This window comes from Humulus lupulus, chromosome 9 (assembly GCF_963169125.1).
Source record: "Humulus lupulus chromosome 9, drHumLupu1.1, whole genome shotgun sequence".
Taxonomy (NCBI): domain Eukaryota; kingdom Viridiplantae; phylum Streptophyta; class Magnoliopsida; order Rosales; family Cannabaceae; genus Humulus; species Humulus lupulus.
This window is the reverse complement of record NC_084801.1, coordinates 104,586,841-104,608,735: the sequence shown is the minus strand read 5'-3', so window position 1 is coordinate 104,608,735 and position 21,895 is coordinate 104,586,841. Positions and strand designations below refer to the sequence as shown.

The window sequence follows — 21,895 nt, the reverse complement described above, 5'->3', positions numbered from 1 at the left end:
GGGTTAATTCTGGAACTGAATGATTTTGAGCTCAAATCTATAATTAGATTATAGATTAATTATTCACTAGTGAATTAATGGTACTTAAGGAATAAGAAGTAAATTAGAAAGGTTAAATGGTAATTCTCCCATTCTAATTTATGAACTAATTAATTAGAGGGTTGAACTATTGTAAGATGGTTATATCAATGGACGACTTAAGAAAAAGATTTCTGTAAAAGTATATCTATAACATAAAGAGTGCAATTCTGAATTTATAGTGGAGTAATATCAGAATTAATAAATTAACTATTATAATTAAAGAGTTTAATTATTTAGTTTCAATTTATTGGAGCTTAATGCTATAGGTCCATGGTCCCCGAAATGGCTCAAACAATCACTGTCAAAGGCAAATGCAAAAATGGGCAAAAAGGACTTATGTGATAAGTAAAATATTTTTCTATGTATCAAACATAATTATTGTTTAATTATGTGTAATTAATTAATTATTTGATTTATAAAAAATATAATTAATTTTGAATTAATTTATTTTTGGGATTTTTGGTATTTAAATAATAATAAAAATTGGGAAAAATCACATGCCTGCATAGGCATGTGGTACACGTGTGGCACAGTGCACAGGCACTGTGCAACACGCATAAGAGATGGACTTAGTCTCTTGATTCCACAATTTTAGTTATTTAAATATTAAATAAATAATGAGATATTTTAATATGATTAAAATATTATTATTTAAACAAAAATCTGATAACTGATCAATTATTTTGAATTTGTTTAAAATAACAAATATTTTAATATATTGGATATTATTAAATATTGGATATCAGTTTTCACAGAACGTAATTTTTCAGGGATATAAAAATATCTAGGATTCTCTCAGAGAAAAGAGAACAGTGACAAAAACAAAGGTCATTGTTCTTCACAAAACCTAGGTTCAAACTTTATCAGATCTCATGTGTTGAGAACATCTGATAAATAGTTATTGCCTATTATTTGTATAGCGAGCCCACACTCGTTCTTTGTGTGCCTGAGAACATTTTGGAAGATCTTGGTGTGAGATCTCAAGGATTCAGCCATACGAAAAGATAGCAGCTAGGAAGGACCTGAGGTAATTTTTCTATTTTTGTCCTTGATTCAATATATATATATGAGTGTGAAGAAGTAGAACTAGAAATCTTGTAGGATTAATCTAACAATGAGATTGTTGTCCCGCTGTGCATAATCTCTGATTTGATCAATAAAAACCAACAGGGGGTCCTTATGGGGGAAATGTACACCCCAGGTATCTTCCTGAATGGAGTTTATTGAGTCATTTTCACCCTTAAAACTCTTCGGGGGGGCGTTGCTCCAAACTTAAGATGCACGGTGGTGGAATTCATTTGGCCTCCCTGGCATATTTATCTCGCCCCTTCCTTGATTCACCCCCGAATCCTGGCCCTCCAAAGATGGTCCTAACCTCTCCTTGTACTTCCGGGGCCACCTCTCGTGCCCGCGGCGGATGCTCCTTCTTCTGGCCTTTGGCTCTCCTTGTGGACATATCTGCCCAAATGTCCTCTGTGTATAGGCTCCTCGATTTCTACCTTTAAATGGTTGCATTCTGGGGTGGTGTGGCCGATATATTTGTGATACTGGCAATATTTGCTGGGGTCTCTTTTGGACCGGTCTTTTTTCATTTGCGGGGGCCTTCTGAAAGGGACCTGGTTTTCATTCATGATGAAAATATGTTCTCTAGCGTGGGTGAGGTCAGTATAAAAGGTGTAGGGGCCCTGCCTGCGCTCATCAGTGTGTTGGGGCTTTCGAGGCCGATTATCCCTTGTTCCTTCATAGGCACTCTTCTTCTTTACACCGCTTTGGCTTTCCCGGATTGAGGGTTTTGGTGGGGATTGGCCTTTTCCTGCCTTAAGGCTCTTGTGACCATCTTCTATGCGAATGTATTTCTGTGCTCCCTCGTTGAAGTCGTCCAAATCTGTGACCTCCCTCTTGAGCATGTTATCCCATAACTTGCTTCCCAGGCGCACTTCGGCTGTGATGGACATTTTTAGCTCTCTACGAGTCAAACTCCCTACTTTGGCTGCGCCCATAATGAACCTGTGAATGTAGCTCTTTAGACTCTCATTTTCTCCTTGCTTTACGTTAGCAAGGCTGGTGCCCGGGATCGTGTAGTCCCGCACGACGTGGTGTTGCTGGAGATAGTCATCAAAAAATTGCTGCCAAGATCTGATGGACCCTAGTCTAAGTCTTTTGAACCATTTGTACACAGGTCCTTTCAATGTGACAACGAAGCAATGGCATCTAGCCCCGCTACTAATTCCCCTTAACTTCATCAGGTCGTTAAATGCATCCAGATGGTATTTAGGATATGTCCTTCCTTCATATGGGGTCATAAAGGGCTCTATGAAGTTGGCTGGGAGCCGAATGGCTTGGATCTCCTTGATGAAGGGAGACTCATGGTCGAACTCATCGTCCTCAATAGCTTGTCCTCCAGAGGCGGTGATGATTTTGCTCCGTAGGCTCCTCATTTCTGTGTCTAGGTCTTGTCTCCTCTTGTTCAAGGAGTCCCTCAACGTGGATGGGTTAGGATCTTCCTTTCCTTTGCCTTCTCGGGGTGCCATAGGAGGCGTGGTCCTTTTACCCGCCCTCTTTTTGTTGAATTCCTCTAGTAAATTTGAGGGTGTTTTCCTTGAGGTGACTTCGATGTCGTTACGAGGGCCAGCGTTGGTCTGGGACGTTCGTTCTACTTCGTCCAGGGGTTGTTACTGGTGGAGAGTTGAGTCCTTCCATCGTCTACCGGGACAATGGTTTCTTCTCCCTCGTGACCTCTCTCTTTTCACTTAGGGAGTGATACCTTTGATCTCCCTTGCAACAGGCCATTTAACACCTCTTGCATGTTTTCCAGGGTGGTTTCAAGCCTTTGGTTCTTACAGTGCAGTTCACGTATCTCCTCTTTGTAGAATTGAGATCTAGAACTTGAGCTCACAGAATGGACCCGGGGATGCTTGTCAGGTCTGCGCGCCGATGGGCCAGGCTCCTGCCGGCCTGAGTTCGGAACCTGCGGCGGCTTTGGAGGTAGGAACTCACCGGCATCCCTTGTTGGGCCAACCATTGGCCTTGGATGATCCTCCTCAGGTGGGACTGCCAGGGATGAGGCTTCCTTTTCATCTCTGGGAACCTTAGGCTCCTTTAGGGCCTCCACATTTGTGGCTGGAGGAGGATTCTTCATAGAGGCTTTCAGCTGATCTCCGTCAAGGTGGACCTCCACTTCCCACGTCTCTCTCAAATGTTTAGAATATCATGGCATTTCTTTCTTATCGGAATCGACGGAAGAACAGTGGTTTAACACTTATTATTCCCACAGATGGCGCCAAACTGTTGACGGTGAGAACTCGTCAACTATGTCAAGTTACACTACATGAAAAAACAGTATTCATAACACTTAAAAACTGCTAACCGGGACTGTTGATAGCACTTCTGAAAATGCTAACATAGCCCCTGTTATTAAAAGTCCAGTCTTTTCTATAACAATTTTTGAATGTTATGTTCGGTGTTATCTTAAACTATTCAATAACACATTTTTAGGTGCTATAATATTCAAATAATAACATTTAGATAGAGTTTTTGGTTATAAATTTGAAGTTTAATCTTGTACTTTTTTCATAACACTTTTCAACTGTTACATTTGATTATTTTGATAACATTTTTAGTTTGTTATATTATATAAACCATAATGATTTTTTACGCTTATAATATGTTTTTAAATCATAACATATAGTAATATATGGTTTTTTTTTAATTAAAAGATTTTCATTATTGTATTTTGATAAAAAAAAAAATTAATTAATCATAAAATGTAATTCTCAATAGATTGATAAACCATAAGTATTACATTAAACAATAACTAATTCAAACCATGAATGTGTCTACTTCATGAGATCTTAGTTCTAACTTAAGTTTGAAAGCATAACATAATAAAGTTTTATAATCTTGAACAATTTTTACTTCAAAAATGAAAAATAGAAACATTACAAGATACACAAAAGTAAACCATGCGTGAAACTTGCTCCATCCTTCAATTCATCATCCTTTGTGCACTTGTCTTTGTTGTGAGTCCATTTGTTTAGCTACAACAAAATTTAAATAAGTAATGCTTCAACTTATAGTTATAGTAAACTAAAAGAGTACATAAAAAAAGTTAATTACCTAATTATAACTTTATCAGCTGACCATGCAATTATACTACCTACAGCATCTTCTATAGTAGACATAATTGTTGAAGGCCTCCACAGAAATGCATCATTCTTTCTCACAAGATCTATCCCCACTTTCATAGCACTAGGCCCAAGAGGAACATGGTGAACCTCATCCTTTGGGTCACTTGAGATAAAATAACCTTCTGCGTCTCTCTCAGCCTGCATACACACAAGTGTTACACTTAGATACCATTTTTTTTCTTTATCTGTACACAACTGTTTTTAACAACATCAGAAGATTTGAAATGATTCAGATTGATTTGACTCGTCAAATTCTAATACGTACCTGTCCAGCATCAATGAGAGCCATCATAGCCCATCCAGTGTTGACCAAATGTGACCTATTTCCCTCAAGATTTGAGTAGACCTGCATGGAAAATCCAGAAGAGGTTATCGCTGAGAGAATGAAATAACAAAATTTACCAAACCTATTTAAGCTCAATTTATTATCCTGAACCATTTCCCTTTCACTACTATATGTTTAAGAAATTATGCGGTGACAAATGCTTTGACATAGTTTTAAAGTTTAAACCTCACCTCTTGGAAACAGATAATTATATTGTGCATTTCTTAATAAGAGAAGTGTGAAATATATCTATATGCCGAAAAACAAAAGATGAGAAATAATCAAAATATGAATAACTCGACCGTTTGAAATTTCTGAACCCAAATCAGGCTAAGCTTAGACTAGATGTCAAGCATCGCACGAAAACACATGGAACATGTAATTCTTAAAAGAAATTAACCTTGTCTTGGCATGACAAATAGCTCTCTCCCCACCCACCAGACTCAACCTGTTTCGATAGCAAAAAGTTGCACGCTTTGCGAACGCCTGAGCAATTGCTGTAGTTCTTTCCAGCAACCACCAGCCCTTTGACCCTAAACCATGTAGCGTAAGTAAAACAAACAACCCATGAACCATACCTGTTGAGCAACTCCAAAAATTAAAAGCATACTCCAACTGTTAAGAGGAGTTAAAGCAAGAGGAGCCAACAAGTTTTACATTCAAGTAGTGCACAAAACTGATTTATTGGGAGGGAAAAAAAGTCAGAGCTTATAAACTGATAAACATAGGACAAACCATGAACCATCTGAAGCTTGAAACTTTTCAATGTATGCAGTCGCTTTCTTGATACAATGCTCTCTTTTTTCTTGCCGGTGACCAGGGTACAACTTTCTAAATGATGTCAGAGCTTGAATAGCAGCCGAGGTGCATTCCACATATCTAAAGAGACATCATAGTTATAATCGGTGAACCTAAAATCAAAGAGAATGAAAAAAAATAATAATATAGTAGAAGGTTTTCTTTTGGCTCTTACGGATAATCAATGACAATGTCACCAAAGGTTTCAGCAGGATTGATCAGCTGAAATACAAATGAAACAACAAAAAGATTAAGTTACATCATCTATGTTTCATAGAAGATGGCAAATGAGCTCACAAAGGCATCTTCTTGTACATATGTTTTTTTTTTTTTTTGGGAAATATGCATTTCAAAAGTCCAAAAATAAAGATGTGTTCCACACATAAGAGCAATATAACATCAAATGAATGATTCTGAATTATCATGCAGATCCAGATATTAAACAATATCCGATCAGCATAAGTTAATAGAGAGCTTATATGTCATGAGGAACAAAACATTTAACTTCGGATTCGAACGACATAATACACAGTAATATGGAAAAAAATTCAAAGGGAGTACCTCCAACCAATGGTAGGATCTAGTGAGTTCATATGTTGCAAAGCCACCATCTCCATTCTGCAACATTGTAATTCCAAAAAAGAAAAAAAAAAAGATCTGATCATGAATATGATATTTCTTCTTTCAAAGCATAAAAAACAGGAATCTCAACTATTAATATGAAGATAGTGGAGAAAGAACAGGACTGTCTGCTAAAATCTGTCCCTTTTAATACATTTACAGAGCTTAATTCTTAGAGCATCATGATTCCACTGAAATTCAGACATATTAGGTACCCACACTCCCATTTAAAGTAGACACTTAATACAAAAATTGTGTGAGATTTATTACTTGCTCTTCAGTCTCAGATTACAAGATAATTAAAAAGTATCTCTAAATGTGCCACTATTGTTCGTCACTATGAAAAACAAATTCTCCTAGTACATTATAGCATCCTTTACAATCATCTCAAATGAGACTCGTTACTAATTGAAACAATAAGAAAATCTAGCAAGATAATAGTGAAAATCTTGAATAACCAACCTGTAATGAGAGAATGACATTGACAGCATCATATATACGATTTGGCTCTAATGGTTCACCAACAATATCTGAGGGAAGTTTTGATAATAGAAGAGTAGCCTGAGAAATGAGACATAAAAATTATTAACCAGTAAATAAAATAAATGAAAAACATTGAACGTTGTATGCAAGTACTTTTAATCTTTCTGATGTACAATCTGAGATGGGCCAACCATGATCACGAGTGGAGAAAGGCCAAGAACCCTTTGAAATGTGGCGATACCAATTATCAAGATCACCTGGGCAATCTTCTAAAACCTATAAAAAGATATTACTAACTAGTCAACGAAGGAAATGTGGGGAAGGCATCAAATTGGACTTAGAAGCATTAGTTGAATTCAGACCACAGAGCTGCATTGACCTGTGAGGTTTTAATGAACTCACGTGCCTTTCTTAAAGTTATGCTGTATTCTTTGACAAGATCAGTTGACATAATTGCCTGAGCAGCAAAACTAGTGTCCCATAATTGACTTCCATTATACCCCTGCCATAAAGTCATTTATGTATAGGAAGTTAACATAGCACTCAAACTGTTAGTCGCAAAATTTGTCATAATTGAAGCAATTATCAAATGTGTTCCATAGAGAATTTTTTTTTCTTTTAAATGCACCACAAAGAGGAAATATTATCATAAAGAAAGTGAAATTACAAACATCCTAAAGCACCAAAACCTGTAGTAGTTTAGCAATCTCTTTCGGTGTTTGTAATAGGATTGCTGAGTCTAACTCTATTACATAATAATCCTATTACAAACACCGAAAGAGGCCAACTTATTGTCACAAGTATTGGCTTCTCAGAAGTTGTGAGAATAAAACAAACAAATATCACTTTACTTGAAAGGAGTAAAGTTCTACAGCAAACATTGTGCAGGTATCATGTTATGACTTAAAATAGCTAAAGAAGCAATCTCCTATCTAAAAGTTAAATCTCTTCCTTTGTTCCTTGCTTCTTTACAGCTAAAAGCTGTTTAATACTCAACACAAACATGGATTCACCAGACCAAACGAAAAAAGTGCAACACAAATATCAATGCTAAGAAAAAATGAAACATTTGGACCTGCATTTTCATGCCATCTTCAGCAATCCATAGATAATCATTGATTCTTGGAAGGTGCAACTTGAAAGCCTCTGAATTTGGATCTTCAACCCAACAGCAAAGCATGTTTAATACCTGTAAATCACAGTCATAGCTATAATCCTTCACAGATTTAAGTATGAGGTTTTATGTGTTCCCCTCTTCACAAAAGTAAGTTTCAACAGAATAAGGATTACTATTTGAAAACATCAATACCTTATTCATAGGTCCAATGCAAACATAACGAGTGTTCTCATCTTCATAGTGTATATGCTCCATTGCTGAACGGAGAGCCTTTTCTCTCAATTTTTTTCCTGGCCAATTCATCAGAACTGGTTCAAAAGAAAATTGGTGGAGGTACCAGCAGCAATATTTCTTTTTAAAACTCAAGGTGTTGAACTTCAGAATTAAAACATTCTGACTCATATATGTTTACTTTTTAACAACCTTTAAATTTTCAAAAATTGCATCCAAGCATTCTCAGGATAGATTTGTTTCCAAATGTGAATAAACAAGAAGCGCTATATATTTCATAAAAGCTATACTTGGTTACCATTGAAGACAAAGTTTGTCTATTTTTTAATTCTTTTTTCAGGTTAATGGAACCAACCAAGATGAAAATGTAAATTTTTTTGCTCAAATATAATTTCCCCAGAAAAGTTTCAGCCAGTGGGAATTTCAGCTATAAAATTGATTTCTATCAATATTTTTCAGTTCTGTTTCAAAAAAAAAAAAGACAAGAAAATAAAAGAAAAAAGAGCAGCTCGATTCATACCTTTTCAGGTTTAAGTGAGCCGCAACTGTTAATTAGTTTCTTATATTCATCCCAGTGTTCTTCTGCTAATTTACATAATGTATTTAACTGTGTTTCAAGTGCATAATTAGCCTCTGACAACTTTGTCCATGTTTCCTGTGATTTTTCGAGGTTAGACTTCTGCCATTTTTTAACAGCACCTACCATTGATGGTGTAGATGATCCTCCAGTTCCTGGTTCTCCAAGTAACTGTAAAAGCACCAATCACTTAAGGGACAAGACTCACAAGAGCTGCATCTCTTTTTAGCAAAAAGCTTTCAAAGGTGCACATCAATGCTATAAACCAAAATCACAGGATCCAAAATGCTACCAAAATCCATTTACAGCAATCAATTAGATAAACATGAGTAACGGTTCCAACTAATAAGACTGATTTAGAGAGTTAAAAAAGTAGTACATCATCATGGGCAAACTGAAAATTAATATTAATAGATTAAATACACCTCAAATAGCAACAAGTGGATAGTATAAAACGCATGCTTTCAAGATTCATTAATGGTTGCAAGGATAGCTTTGTCCTCTCATGGTCTCATTTTCCTTTTAAAATTTCGATAACCACTTCTCCCAGGGGAGCACCTTTTATGGAAACCTGCAATATAAGAACTAGAAATTTACATGTGATGTTTGTTATTCTAAAAGGATGAAATTGCATTTTAAATTCTGTATCTTTTCATATAAATGTTTGTTAGAACAAAAAATTTGTAACAATGACATATTCCCTTATGAAATTAACGAGCAGCAACAGGTTTGTTTGTGGAAAGAGGAGACAAGATAAAGACCTGAGCAGAAGAGATTACTTCTGGTGAAAAACGGACATAACGATGGCTACCATAAACTGCAGAGCTAACATCAAATCCACTGCCAACTTTCCCCTGTGCAATGCAATGAGCAGTTTGAGCTATAATATGCACCACATCCAGATCTGCAGTGCCCTTCACGTGAGCAAGATCAACAACTCCCAGGTAATGAAGCAAAGCAGCAACCACCGAAGATGTCAAAGCAGCAGATGAACCCAATCCAGTTTTTGCAACTTCTGGCTTGCTATTTTCTCCGCTGGATTCCCCAGAATTGAAAGTAATTGATGCAAAAGGAGGAAGAGCAGCCAATGATTCAGGCAACAAAGGGAGTCCACGTGCTTCAATCTACAACCAACAAGCCTCATTAACATCTTCAATTAGATTCATAAAATAATTTAGAGAAAAAGCACCCTAATAAATTTTAGTAGCATGTTGAAATGTGCTCAAAGGTTATATCCGATGATTTTGTAAATTATGGATTTGACAATATCAAGAAAACGTGTTCATTAACCATACCAAGCACTGACAGGAAGAAAACCATGTAATATATAGAACACTGAAAAGGTAATTACCTGATTCCGATATTAATAAAAGTCATTGCTACCTAAAATTACCTTGCAGTAGTAGTTTTTGTAACACTTCCTTCCTATCCTTGTCAGTTGTAGCATATGCAGCTGCCACAGAGTACTACACTGCTTGCTCCACAAAAGGGTTCCCCGACTCCCTGAATTTTTAATCATGATATAGTGAGTGAGATCTTCATGATTTAATTAACAATTTAATGCTAGTTGAATGATAATTCTATTAGCGGCACTTAGTAACAAAGCAGAGTGGGGGATGATCATTCAAAGTTGACATCTTTGAACCAGAGCCAGTTTTCTCTGTGATCGTATAACCAGTGAGATGGAAATGAGATATATAGCCATGTCTAGATTTTTAAAAAAAACTGATTAAGCAAATAAAATACAAACTTAACATTACCCAGTATAAACTTGCCTTGAAACACTCTGAAGCGTCAGATTTTTCATTAACAACTTATACATGCTTTCTCTATTAAGCTAAGGAGATGTCACTTTCACATCTGCCCATGCCTGGAAACAATTTAACACTCTTGAACAAAGGGAAGCCATACACAGTACGAACCGATACCAAGGCTAGTCCTAAAACTTTGCAGAACTCAGGCAACCAGTGAGTCAAAAATCGCAATAGATGTAAAATTCATCATAGGGCTTTGATTATTTAGTATCACTCATAGCAGAAAATTAAGAAGTAGATTGTGGATCCATTGCCACAGCTAATCAATATTAGACTCACCCAGGCCCAACTATCGGGCTTAATTTCTTCGAGAAGAGGTTTAACAATGGTATAGAAACGAGCGCTTGTACTGAGAACAAGCCCTAGATTCGGTCTCTCCAAAATAAGATATCCCCCAGTCATCAAAACCTTGCCAGGAGCAGAAACAACCCTGCACTGAAAGACAGCCATTATTTTTCTTTTATGATTTGAAATCTAAATTGAAAAGGAAAATGGAGGAGACAAAACCAAACCATATTCTAAACTCTCACCTGGTTTCTGTACGGGTAAATATATTCTTCTGTAAGTTCCACATACTTGCCCTTCATGATTCCAGCTGGACCTCCCCTGAAACCGTACAATACGCTGCCTTTAGCACGCTCCTGCAAGTAATCTACCAGGAAGCATAGAATGAATGAACTCAACCATACTGGATGGACTCTATTAACTGCAAGAAAACGAATTATGATAACCAAAAATTCTCACCAAAAATTCCAGAAATGACATTGTGCCCTCCAGGTGCCTGGCCTCCCGACAAAACGACACCAATTTTCAACTTTTTCTGCAAATCGTTAGAGTCAGAATCGCTCGGCACCACCAAGGCAGATGGCTGGCCGAAAAGTTGACTTCGTGAGGAAGAGATGAGTTGAGAAGACTTCGTGAGGCAGAGAGATGAGACGAGAGAGAGACTTCGTGAGGCGGAGAGGGCGGAGAGACGAGACGAGAATGAGACTTCGTGAGGCGGAGAGACGAGACGAGAGTGAGAGATGGAGGCTGAGAGAAATCTTTCGGGTAACTTAGATTTAGGGAATTTGGCAGATGAGACTAAAAAAAAAATTTCATTTTGGCGCTTATTCATATGGCGCCAAAATATGTTCCGTGTGTTTTAATCCCCCACCAATAATAGCACTTCTAAATATATGCTATTCTTTAATGTAATATATACTAAAAATTCTTGTAGTGTTAGAAAAATCAAAGTGTAGTGCTTATGAACGAAGAACTTCAAAAATCTAAACAGAAACTTAGAAAATAATTGCACAAGAAAATAGGGAAAAGAACTTGTATTTCTCTTTTGTGTCCAGCTACAGTGTTTTTTCCAACCCCCTTCCATGTGGAAGTGGGGTTATAGTGGGCTCTAATGGCCCTTGATACACTGTAGTCCAGGGGACCAGATGGTACACAATTACACTGTCAGGAGAGTGGTCTCAGGGGTAGTGGTGTTGGCTCCAGTACATTTTCAGATTCCGTGGGGATGTCTCCACTACTTATTTAGTATGAGTGTCAGAGGAGTGGCACCAGGTGTAGTGGTGCTGGTGGTGGTGTTGACTCTGACATCTGGTTATAAGCATACAGGCCATGTCCCCTCTCCTAGTACTCCCACTACTTGTCTGGCATGAGTGTTTGGATCAGACATACGGGGTCTTAAAGGTCGTACCCCATATGAGCTTCGTACTTGTACGATCTTTTTGAATTATACTTGGTCTTTTACCTCTAAACATTGAGGTGGAAGGTGCGAGGCCACCTGGGCAGGCACGGGCGCACGAGACGCTGGCTTGGGCAAGGCGCAAGGCCACCTGGGAAGCCATGGGCATGCGAGGCTCTGGCCTGGGCAAGGCGTGAGGCCACCTGGGCAGGCATGGACGCACGAGGAACGGGCCTGGGTGAGGCGCAAGGCCACTTTGGAAGCCACGAGCGCGTGAGACGCTGGCCTGTACGAGGTGTGAGGCCACCTAGGAAGCCATGGGCGCGCGAGGCACTGGCCTGGGTGAGGTGCAAGGCCACCTAGGTAGCCACGGCAGCACAAGGAACTGGCTTGGGCGAGGCGTAAGGCCTCCTGGGAAGCCACGAGCGCATGAGGCACTGGCCTGGGCGAGATGCGAGGCCACCTAGGCGACCACGGGCGCGCGCGGTGTTGGCCTAGGCGAGGCGCGAGGCCACTTGGGCAACCACGGGCGCGCAAGGCGCTAGCCTAGGCGAGGCGCGAGGCGACTTGGGCAGCCACGGCCGCGTGACGTGCTGGCCTGGGCGAGGCGCGAGGCCACTTGGGTAGCCACAAGCGCGCGAGGCGCTGGCCTGGGCGAGGTACGAGGCCACTTGGGCAGCCACGGGCACGCGAGGCGGTGGCCTGGGCGTGGCGCGAGGCCACCTGGGAAGCCACAGGGGTGCGAGGCCACCTGGGCATGCATGGGCGCGCGAGACACTGTTAGGACGAGGTACAAGGCCGCCTGGGAAGGCGGGGGCGCGCGAGACACTGGCATGGGCGAGGTGTGTTTAGCTGCACGAGGCACTTTCCACGGCAGAGACTCAAATGCGCAAAAGGGGGTCGTCAGACCTTTGGGGTGGTTTGATACGTGGGGCGTGGCGAACCCATCTCTCACGAGGTCTCTAGCGACACGGCTACCTCCGCAAGATGCTTGCCTTCTCGCACCATGGACCTAGGTGCATGTGGTGAGGGCATATCGATCTCGCAGAGGTGTGGAGGTGATGATCCCGCAGAGGTGTGTGAGGACCTCACGTGGCACACCTATTGGGCTCACGAGGCATGGGACGGGGGTCCTGTGCAGCACACCTACTAGGGTTTCATTCAGCAAGGTTTATCAATACACACCTAAGGGCATAGGCACAGGTATGTACTTAAGCATTTATGGGACCTTAGCACGTGCTTTGGACCTTTTATAAGCATGGAGTTTTGAGCATCCACTATGACTATGTGCCACGCATGATATATTTGATAATGCGAGTATGTTTGTATGCATGTTTATGAGTATTAAATATGCATGTGGGCCATTCTTCATTGTTGGGGAAAATCTGTAATATTGGTCCGTTGCGAGCATAAATGTTATTATATGTGAGTAAAGAATTGAGACCACATTATCATGTGGATATATTTGTAGTATACGGCTTGAGGCGATCAAGTGAGCGGAATAGCGGAATAGTCACAGCGGGGTTTAATACCCGGATCGGAGCGAGCGTATGGGTATTTTGGGAAGTTAATGTATATTTGAGGTTTATTGAGTAACGAGTAGGTATTTGGTAATTATTTGAACATGTCAATATTAAATGGGAATAGGTAGGATAATTTGAGGAATTAGCGGGAATCTAGAAATGACCATTCTACCCCTAGAGGCAATTAGGGGGCAGGGAAAACTTAAGGGCACTTTGGTCTTTTAGAGTTAAGGATATACTCAGTGGGAAGCTTAGGAAGAGGCCAAAATTAATAAAGGAAGACTCTTAGCTCTCCCTCTCCCTCTCACTCACGATTTCTCTTTCTCTCCCCACTTCTCTTTTGCCTTAAAGTTAAGAAAACTCAAGGAACCAAAACTAAAGGATTTGAGCTAGAAACCAGGGGGAGATTAGGCTAGGAAAAACTAGATGATCACTAAAGGTGGAAGCTTCACATTGAGGTAAGAATTCTGTCTGTTCTGCTAGAATTTAGATATGTTAGGCTAAATCTGTTTAGGTTTCTAGCAAAGAGTTATTGTTGGTTGAAGTGATTGGTTCAATAGAATTTTGGATGTTTTATGCTTTAGAAAAGTGATTAACTGTCCTAAACTCATTTTTGGACTTGGTTTGGGTTTGAGAGTATAATTGAGGTTGAATTTTGGAGGATTTGGCTAGGAAAAACAATGGAAAACCCAGGGGACTTTGGGTTCATGGGGGCGTGCCGCGACCCGTGTGCCCCAGATGCCCTAGGAGGGTTTGCTGAATTTTGGGTGCCCCGTGACCCTAGGGGGTAAGTCAAGGCCCGCCTCCCTCAGATGCAGAGGCTACGCCTTTGACATGAGGCGCGCCGCGACCCTCAGGGCTAGGTCACAGCGTGCCTAGACAGTTTTAGCCTAGGTTTATCTTAAGGCTCGGGGATCTAAACTTAAGTGCTCAGGATGATTTCTACTACCCGGTTTAGTAGAAATTGAGGTCCCAGATGCTAGTATTTTAATCCAAAGCTTTTAAATGGTTTAGAATCTTATGGTTATCCATTATCGCTTTGTGACTAGGTTTTACTACAAGGGCTCATGAGTTAAAGATTGTGCTCGGGGCCGTCATACGCTTGCTGCTCAGGATCTATGGTAAGAAAAATTCACTCGAGTTGTGGTTGGGGCTTAAACCCCTTGCATGAATATATTATGAACATGAACATATCTATAGTCGAGAATATCTGATTGGGCATGCTTGTATGCGCTACCATTGATTACTTGCTATGCATTGTGGATCTATGATTATATTTGTTTACAGCCCAGCTTAAGGGTGTCGGGGGCCGATAGCAAGCGTGCGGAATGCAGACCATCCTAAGGGTGCCGAGGTTGGCCATAAAGCCAGTGGACTCGGCCTAAGGGCACTGGGCCTAGACATTATACAATAAACAGAAGCGTGGTTCACGCTTGACTATTTGTATTTGTTTATGAGGTTAATTTATATGTTTTATTAAGTTGAGTACCTTTATTGAGATTGTTGCATGTATTCTATTGTCTGTTGAATTTGGTGAGTTATAATTACTGCTTTTATACTATTGCCTAGTTGTGCATGTGGTTTTAAGTTTTCTTGCTAAGCTTTGGCTCACGGGTGCTATGTGGTGCAGGTAAGGGAGTTGATAGCTAGACCAGCCATGAGTTGGAGAGCTTCAGGGGAGGTGTTTACATATGCAGCCTGCTCGATTGGCACGGTCAGGATAGTTTCGGAGGAACTAGGGTTAAACCCTATTTTTGCCGCTTAGGACGACTAAATTTTATCTGTTTATCTTTTACAAGTCTGTTAATTGATTTTTGGGATACTGTGTACGAACTTAATATTTTAATGAAAAATAATCCTTTTGTTGACCAAAACTTTTATTACTTGACCTTGACTTTGTTTTTAATTACACATTTAAGTTCAAAAAACTTTCTTTGCAGGTTAATCACTATTTTAAACACACAGTTTAACGGTCTTGGTTATCCAAGGTGTTACAATTTGGTATCAGAGCAGTCTACGTTTAAAGGTTCCTGAAGACTGGTTGGGCATGTACATTCACCGCTAAAGATAAGCTCAACTCACGGTTAGGTATCTAATGATATGATTATGTGGTTAATTGTTTAAATTTGACATGTATCCCTTATCTGGGTGTTAGTATAGAGAAACATTGATGTGTATGAGTATATTTGGTAGTAATGGAATTTGATAATTAATGCATGAGTGATATAAATTGGAGTTTTGATATGTATTGTTAGAGAATATATGTTATTGCTCAATGGAAATGATAAAACCAAGATACAACTCTATGCAAAAATACAATAGACAAGATGATAGATAAATAAGTGTACAACTCAATGACCAACAATACAAGTAAATGTAGAAATGAGAGAAAGAAGAGAATTCTTAGAACTAAAACTCTAAAACAAAATATACCAATAAATATGTAAATAGAAATAGAAGAAGAGGATTACAAACTCAATACAATAATAATATAAGAAGAACAACAGAAATGAAAAGATCAATGGAAAACACAAACTCTCACACAACCAAAGTGTAGAGTAGTGGGGATCACCAACTTGAACAAGGTTCAAAACCTTTGTCCAAAAGCTTATTTCCCCCTATTCTCTAAGCACTAAGGGATCTCTCTAGGAAATAGCTCTCTAGAATTATCAAGCCTCTATGGTGTATTTTCCAGCCAAGTGCTTTGTGGGTGGAAAAATTGTGTGTCTTACAAGTGAGCATTATGCTCCTATTTATACAGTTTGAGATACCCGTTTGAATTTCAAATTCCACCAACCCCCATGGGTGTTACCAATGTTTAATTGGATGTTTATGGAATTAAAATGGAGATTTGGGAGTTATTTGGGATGTTAGAACCGTTCAATTTGGAAAAAACTGAAAAAACATATAGGCTGTCACCTTCACTGGCCGCGGCCACTGGCTTCTGTCCCCCAGGTCGCGGCCACAAGCCATTTGCAGCACAAAAAAGTCATTTTTCCAAAACGTTCCAAAAGTCCAAAATCATTTCCCACATGATTTTGTAACCTTCAAACACCTATTCAGAGTTAAAAACATGTCTCCAACAGCCATATTTCATCATGGCTTTGTGAAATCCAATCTCAAATGTATAACATATAATATACACATTATTGGGTAATATTTGGGAGTTACAAATTTGTAATAGATATTGTAACTCCAAAATATGTCACATTTGGGCACACACATGTGTCTAATTTTGTGACTCTCGATAATATGTTACAAGGTGTGACAAATCACATTTGTCACATTATTTAATCTAACATTATATTATATGAAATAATATAACATTCCCCCACTAGATTAAATAATCATTTTTTGTAACACTTATTTAATCAATCAAACATTATATTAAAATATAATATTCCCTCACTTGATTAAATAATCACTCTCTATAGAAACCTTTGCATTGATACATAAAGTAAAATGTTTTGACTTGAATTTTACCTTAGTGTAATTATCACAAAGTTTGTTGAAAGTTTTGTTGCCGAAGCATTGAACCATTATCCCTTGATAACAAACCGGTGATAACACACACACCTTTGTTGTGTTCACTTGAGAGCTCAATGTCTTGCTTTTGCACCGTTAATGGCCATGTGCACATTCCATTCATAGACATTTCTTGAGAATGACTCCCAATTCTCATGAGGGGCGGCACCACACCTAGGTCTATATAGGTAGAACTTTTACAGTACTTTGTTACCCTAAAATACTTATCTTTTCAAGACTGAGTTCTATTAAAAAACCTTTCGGTTTTAACCCTCATTTTGGTAACACAGTAGTACTCATATCTCAGATGGGACAAAATTTGAGTAATACTACTATTCACTTGATTGACTTGTTATTACCTATTGAACCTAATACTAGTTTTGTGACTAGTATTAAGATAGGTTACCATCAACGGTGAATCTCTTTAGGGAGTCTAAGTCCCATCCCTTGAGATGTAGAACTGATTCCATTTGAATCATTTCTTTTCTCATGTATGCATGCTTTAAACACTCTCTTTCTTTTATTCAAACTTTGTTGCTAGTTGATTAAAATAGTTACCTCTTTAAAATAGTGATTTTGACCCCCCACTATTTTATAGTTTAATATCCAAGATTGAAATTCTCCTTTATGTTTTAAATTGATTTCTTCTTGAATCAAAATATTACAAACAATGACTTTAGACACCAAACATGTCTAGATTTGTCGGTTGTATACACATATAGCCAATGTGATTTAGAATGTGAAATTCAAAATTACCTATTTGATATGAAGACCAAATTAATCAATTATTATCAACAAAATAAGTTGATTAACTTTTGGAGCATCACTCCCACATTTCTCACATAGTGATAATAAAATAACACTTTAAAATAGAAATCTCTTCATTTCTATTAAGTCCTTTATCCTCCAAGATAAATCTAGACCTATGATTCTCAAAGTTCATCATGAGTCCTCTATGCCACATGATAAACTCTCAAGATAAAACCTCAATGTTTATCTTGATTTATTTACTTGCTAAAGCAAGGGACAATCCTTTGAAAGAAACTTTTACTTAGTTTATTTCTTTTATGTATTTCACAAAATAAAATGTGAACACAAATGTAATGTGAGAATTTCTCAAACAAATAATCACAAATTTTCATTTTTAATTGTCTAAATAATCTCAAAATCACTTAAACAACCTTTGTGTATTTCTTAAGAGTCTCTTTGAGATTCTTTTGAAAACATCAATTTGACATCCATTGATTTTCTCATCAAGATCAAAATGAAAATGTCAATTTTTTTAAACACTTTAAATCAAAGAAAATAAACCCTCATTTATTTATTTAAACACTTTGATTTCTTATGTTTTTTGTTTAAAATTATCTCCTCATTGAGATTAATTTAAACATATCACCATTTTTAACAAAAATGAATAAAGTTATCTTTAATCTATTCACTATTGGTGTAAAGATTCAAAATTGCTTCTCCAATTTTGAAATGTCTTCCCATTGAATATTTAAGAATTATTGTCACTAAATAATTCTCAAATATATTTCATTTGCCACACTCTAGACTATAAGTCTATTGAGTCAATATGTCATCCCACAATTTTTGAATCCACTTTGATCCATTTTTCTTGCAATGGAAAGACACTTATCAAAAGATGTAATCCGCTTAGGTTCATCTTTTCTAATCTCATAATTGAGATGCTCAACACTTTAATTGAGAATTTTAATTTCCAAATAATTCTCTTTATTTACCAAATAAATTGTAACTCATCACATTGCAATAATAGAGGATAAAACATATTTATATTATTATCACATTAATAATCATATTATATGGCACACCATAATAATCATGATAATTCTCATCAATATAGGATTAAACATATTAAAATCTCACAAATATTTGCATGATTATATTTCAATATAATTTCACATAGTTGTCAACATATATGACTTATATCAGACTAACATGGTTTTTTTATTAATATGAAAATATCATACACATATGATTTCACATTTCTATTGATTCACAAAATCAATATATTTATACATGTCATATAAAACTCATATAGTTGCCATTCTAATAATTTCCCATTAACACAAAATAAGACAATTCTATGACATGCTAGCATATTACCCAATAATCTACTAGATTATTTACACATTGATCACATATAATAAAAACTCAAGATATTAAATTATCTTCTAATCTAACCACTAAAAAACAAAGGAGATTGGAAAACAATGAATCTCATTTATAAACTTTTCTTCTTCTCATTTCTATCACTATAAGAAAACCATTAGATCTTCTAAGAAAACAAGGAAGAACATTACCTTATCTTACCATCTTTTCAAAGTTTGATCCTCATATGATCTCCATGGTTTCTCCTTCCATTGAAAAGGAAGATAAGATTTTGATTGTTAGAGAAAATATGTTATTTCTCAATGGGAATGATAAAACCAAGAAACAACTCTATGCAAAAATATAATAGATAAGATGATAGATAAATAGGTTTACAACTCAATGACCAACAATACAAGTAAATGTAGAAATGAGAGAAAGAAGATAATTATTAGAACTAAAACAAAATATACCAATAAATATGTAAATAGAAATAGAAGAAGAGGATTACAAACTCAATACAATAATAATATAAGAAGAACAATAGAAATGAAAAGATCAATGGAAAACACAAACTCTCACACAACCAAAGTGTAGAGTAGTGGGGATTACCAACTTGAACAAGGTTCGAAACCTTTGTCCAAAAGCTTATTTTCCCCTATTCTCTAAGCACTAAGGGATCTCTCTAGGAAATAGCTCTTTGGAATTATCAAGCCTCTACGGTGTATTTTCCAGCCAAGTACTTTGTGGATGGAAAAATGGTGTGTCTTACAAGTGAGCATTAGGCTCCTATTTATAGAGTTTGAGATACCCGTTTGAATTTCAAATTCCACCAGCCCCCATGGGTGTTACCAATGTTTAATTGGATGTTTATGGAATTAAAATGGAGATTTGGGAGTTATTTGGGATGTTAATACCGTTCAATTTGGAAGAAAAAAAATGAAAAATCATATAGGTTGTCAGCCTCACTTGCTGAGGCCAGGACTTTTCAGTGGCCATGGCCACTGACTTCTGTCCCCTAGGCCGCGGCCATAGGCCATTTTCAGCACAAAAAATTTATTTTTCCAAAACATCCCAAAACCTTTCCCACATTATTTTGTATCCTCCAAACACCCATTGGGAGTTAAAAACATGTCTCCACACATCCATATTTCATCACGGCTTTGTGAAATCCAATCTCAAATGTGTAACATATAATATACACATTATTGGGTAATATTTGGGAGTTACAAATTTGTAACTGATATTGTAACTCCAAAATATGTTACATTTGGACACACACATGTGTCTAATTTTGTGACTCTCAATAATATGTTACAAGGTGTGACAAATCACATTTTGTCACATTATTTAATCTAACATTATATTATATGAAATAATATAACATGTATATTGTGTGTGTTGTTATTGTAATTGTTTGGACCTGCCCATGGGATGATTCTGGATATGAGTATCAGGGCTGAAGGGTTAAGTCATTGATTAAGGACTGACTCAGAATGTATGTACTCAAGGTAGTTATTGGACCTGGTATCGTTAGTATAGGGGTTGCAGATGGTTGTTAGGGTCAGAACTCTCCATCTGCCCTTGGAATTCGCAATAGATGTATGCTGGTATGTGAGTAAGGCTGCTAGATCAGGATAAGAAGATTAGATGATTAAGACAACGGGTTCCATCGAAAAAAAAATGTTGTTTCGTATGTCTTGACAGTAAGGGCACCAGTGTTGGTTTTGTTTGAGAATGGAAACATATAAGAGTTATCGTATGAACGACGTTAGAAGCATTATCCTCTAGTTTTTGAGGAAGGTTTATGTTTGCTCAAGAACTAATTAGTAGATGGGCGTGATTGACTGCGTCCTTCATGATATGAGAATGGTAGGCCATGATAGGGTAGTTACGCCATGCGCATGTGGTAGGAGGACGCCTTGATGTGGTAGGGAATAGTACCCCAGACCCAGAATGTTCTCATGATGGGTTGAGAGGAATTCAGACAGTGACTTGATAAAAGAGACTACTGTGATGTTATTTGAACTATGAAGACTAATTATTTTATGAACTCAGTTCAGAATGGTAAGACAATGACAGGGTACGTTAATGAATTTGGTGGGTTGGTGAATCCGCTTGGAGGTTTGGTACTAGCAGATGTAGCTCGGAAAGAACGATATATTTAAGGTCTGAACTCTGGAATGGCCCAGAGCATCACGATCGCTCCAGTGCATGATATTTTCATCTGTGCTTAGGCAGTAGGGACGACCTTGTTATTACAGATATAAGAGATTGGATATGAAGCGAGAGTGTTGTAGGATAGGAAGCTTAAGCAATAGTATTCCCATTTGCGGGATTGGGCAGGGGCAGATGCCTAGTGACCAGAAAAGAAGGACCCCTGATAGTTCTACTACTCATGGTTTTGACAGGAAGGTTTATAGTTTAGAGGATAGTCGCTAGGACGGTGATGAGGCCTGGTGAAGTTATTTATTATGCGTCAGATGCGGGAGACGTCATCTGGGAGGATGCCAAGTGAAGACATGTTTTCTACATAGAATAGTTATGTATGTTAGGGTGGATTGCCCGAGATTAGGGAAGGGAGGACTAGTCTACCTTGATACAGTCAGAGCCCGAGGCTAGTCCCTCGGAGGCGACCGGTTGACTAGTAAGTCCTCGTCCTTTATTATATAATGAGCTGGAAGAATTCGGTCTTGCATATCTGTTAGGGAACTTATACAGGATCTTTATTTAATTTCATGTAGATCTATTATTAAACAAATTAATATAAGAAAACCTAGAACATGTTTCTAAAATTGAATTCAAAGAGAAACAACGATA

The 21,895-nt window shown here is 37.8% G+C and overlaps 2 protein-coding genes and 1 pseudogene across 2 annotated transcripts; all 3 read right to left on the bottom strand.

Moving 5' to 3' along the window:
- Positions 1-4,286: 4,286 nt before the first annotated feature.
- Positions 4,287-5,182, bottom strand: LOC133799918 (cycloartenol Synthase-like; the record flags this gene model as incomplete). Its single annotated transcript, XM_062237908.1, has 3 exons — positions 4,287-4,406; positions 4,534-4,614; positions 4,994-5,182. Coding segments are annotated over 3 exons (390 nt in total), but the record flags the coding sequence as incomplete, so codon positions are not given.
- A 97-nt stretch (positions 5,183-5,279) lies between these two features.
- On the bottom strand, positions 5,280-7,867 carry LOC133799917 (cycloartenol synthase-like). Its single transcript, XM_062237907.1, has 8 exons — positions 7,805-7,867; positions 7,571-7,684; positions 6,875-6,997; positions 6,649-6,771; positions 6,475-6,573; positions 5,953-6,009; positions 5,567-5,613; positions 5,280-5,472 (listed from the first exon to the last, which is right to left on the bottom strand). The coding sequence occupies exons 1-8, from the start codon at positions 7,865-7,867 to the stop codon at positions 5,295-5,297; spliced, it is 804 nt and encodes a 267-aa protein (XP_062093891.1). The 3' UTR covers positions 5,280-5,294.
- Positions 7,868-8,298: 431 nt separating this feature from the next.
- On the bottom strand, positions 8,299-10,684 carry LOC133799916 (phosphomevalonate kinase, peroxisomal-like; annotated as a pseudogene).
- Positions 10,685-21,895: the final 11,211 nt, after the last annotated feature.

What these genes read in the sequence shown, in the direction of transcription:
- LOC133799917 (XM_062237907.1), bottom strand. Translation starts at nt 7,867, where the DNA reads ATGGAGCATATACACTATGAAGATGAGAACACTCGTTATGTTTGCATT. An exon ending in ATGTCATTCTCTCATTACAG is followed by an intron (nt 6,010 to 6,474) that starts GTTGGTTATTCA and finishes ACAATGTTGCAG; the next exon opens with AATGGAGATGGTGGCTTTGC. An exon ending in GATCCTACCATTGGTTGGAG is followed by an intron (nt 5,614 to 5,952) that starts GTACTCCCTTTG and finishes TTTGTATTTCAG; the next exon opens with CTGATCAATCCTGCTGAAAC.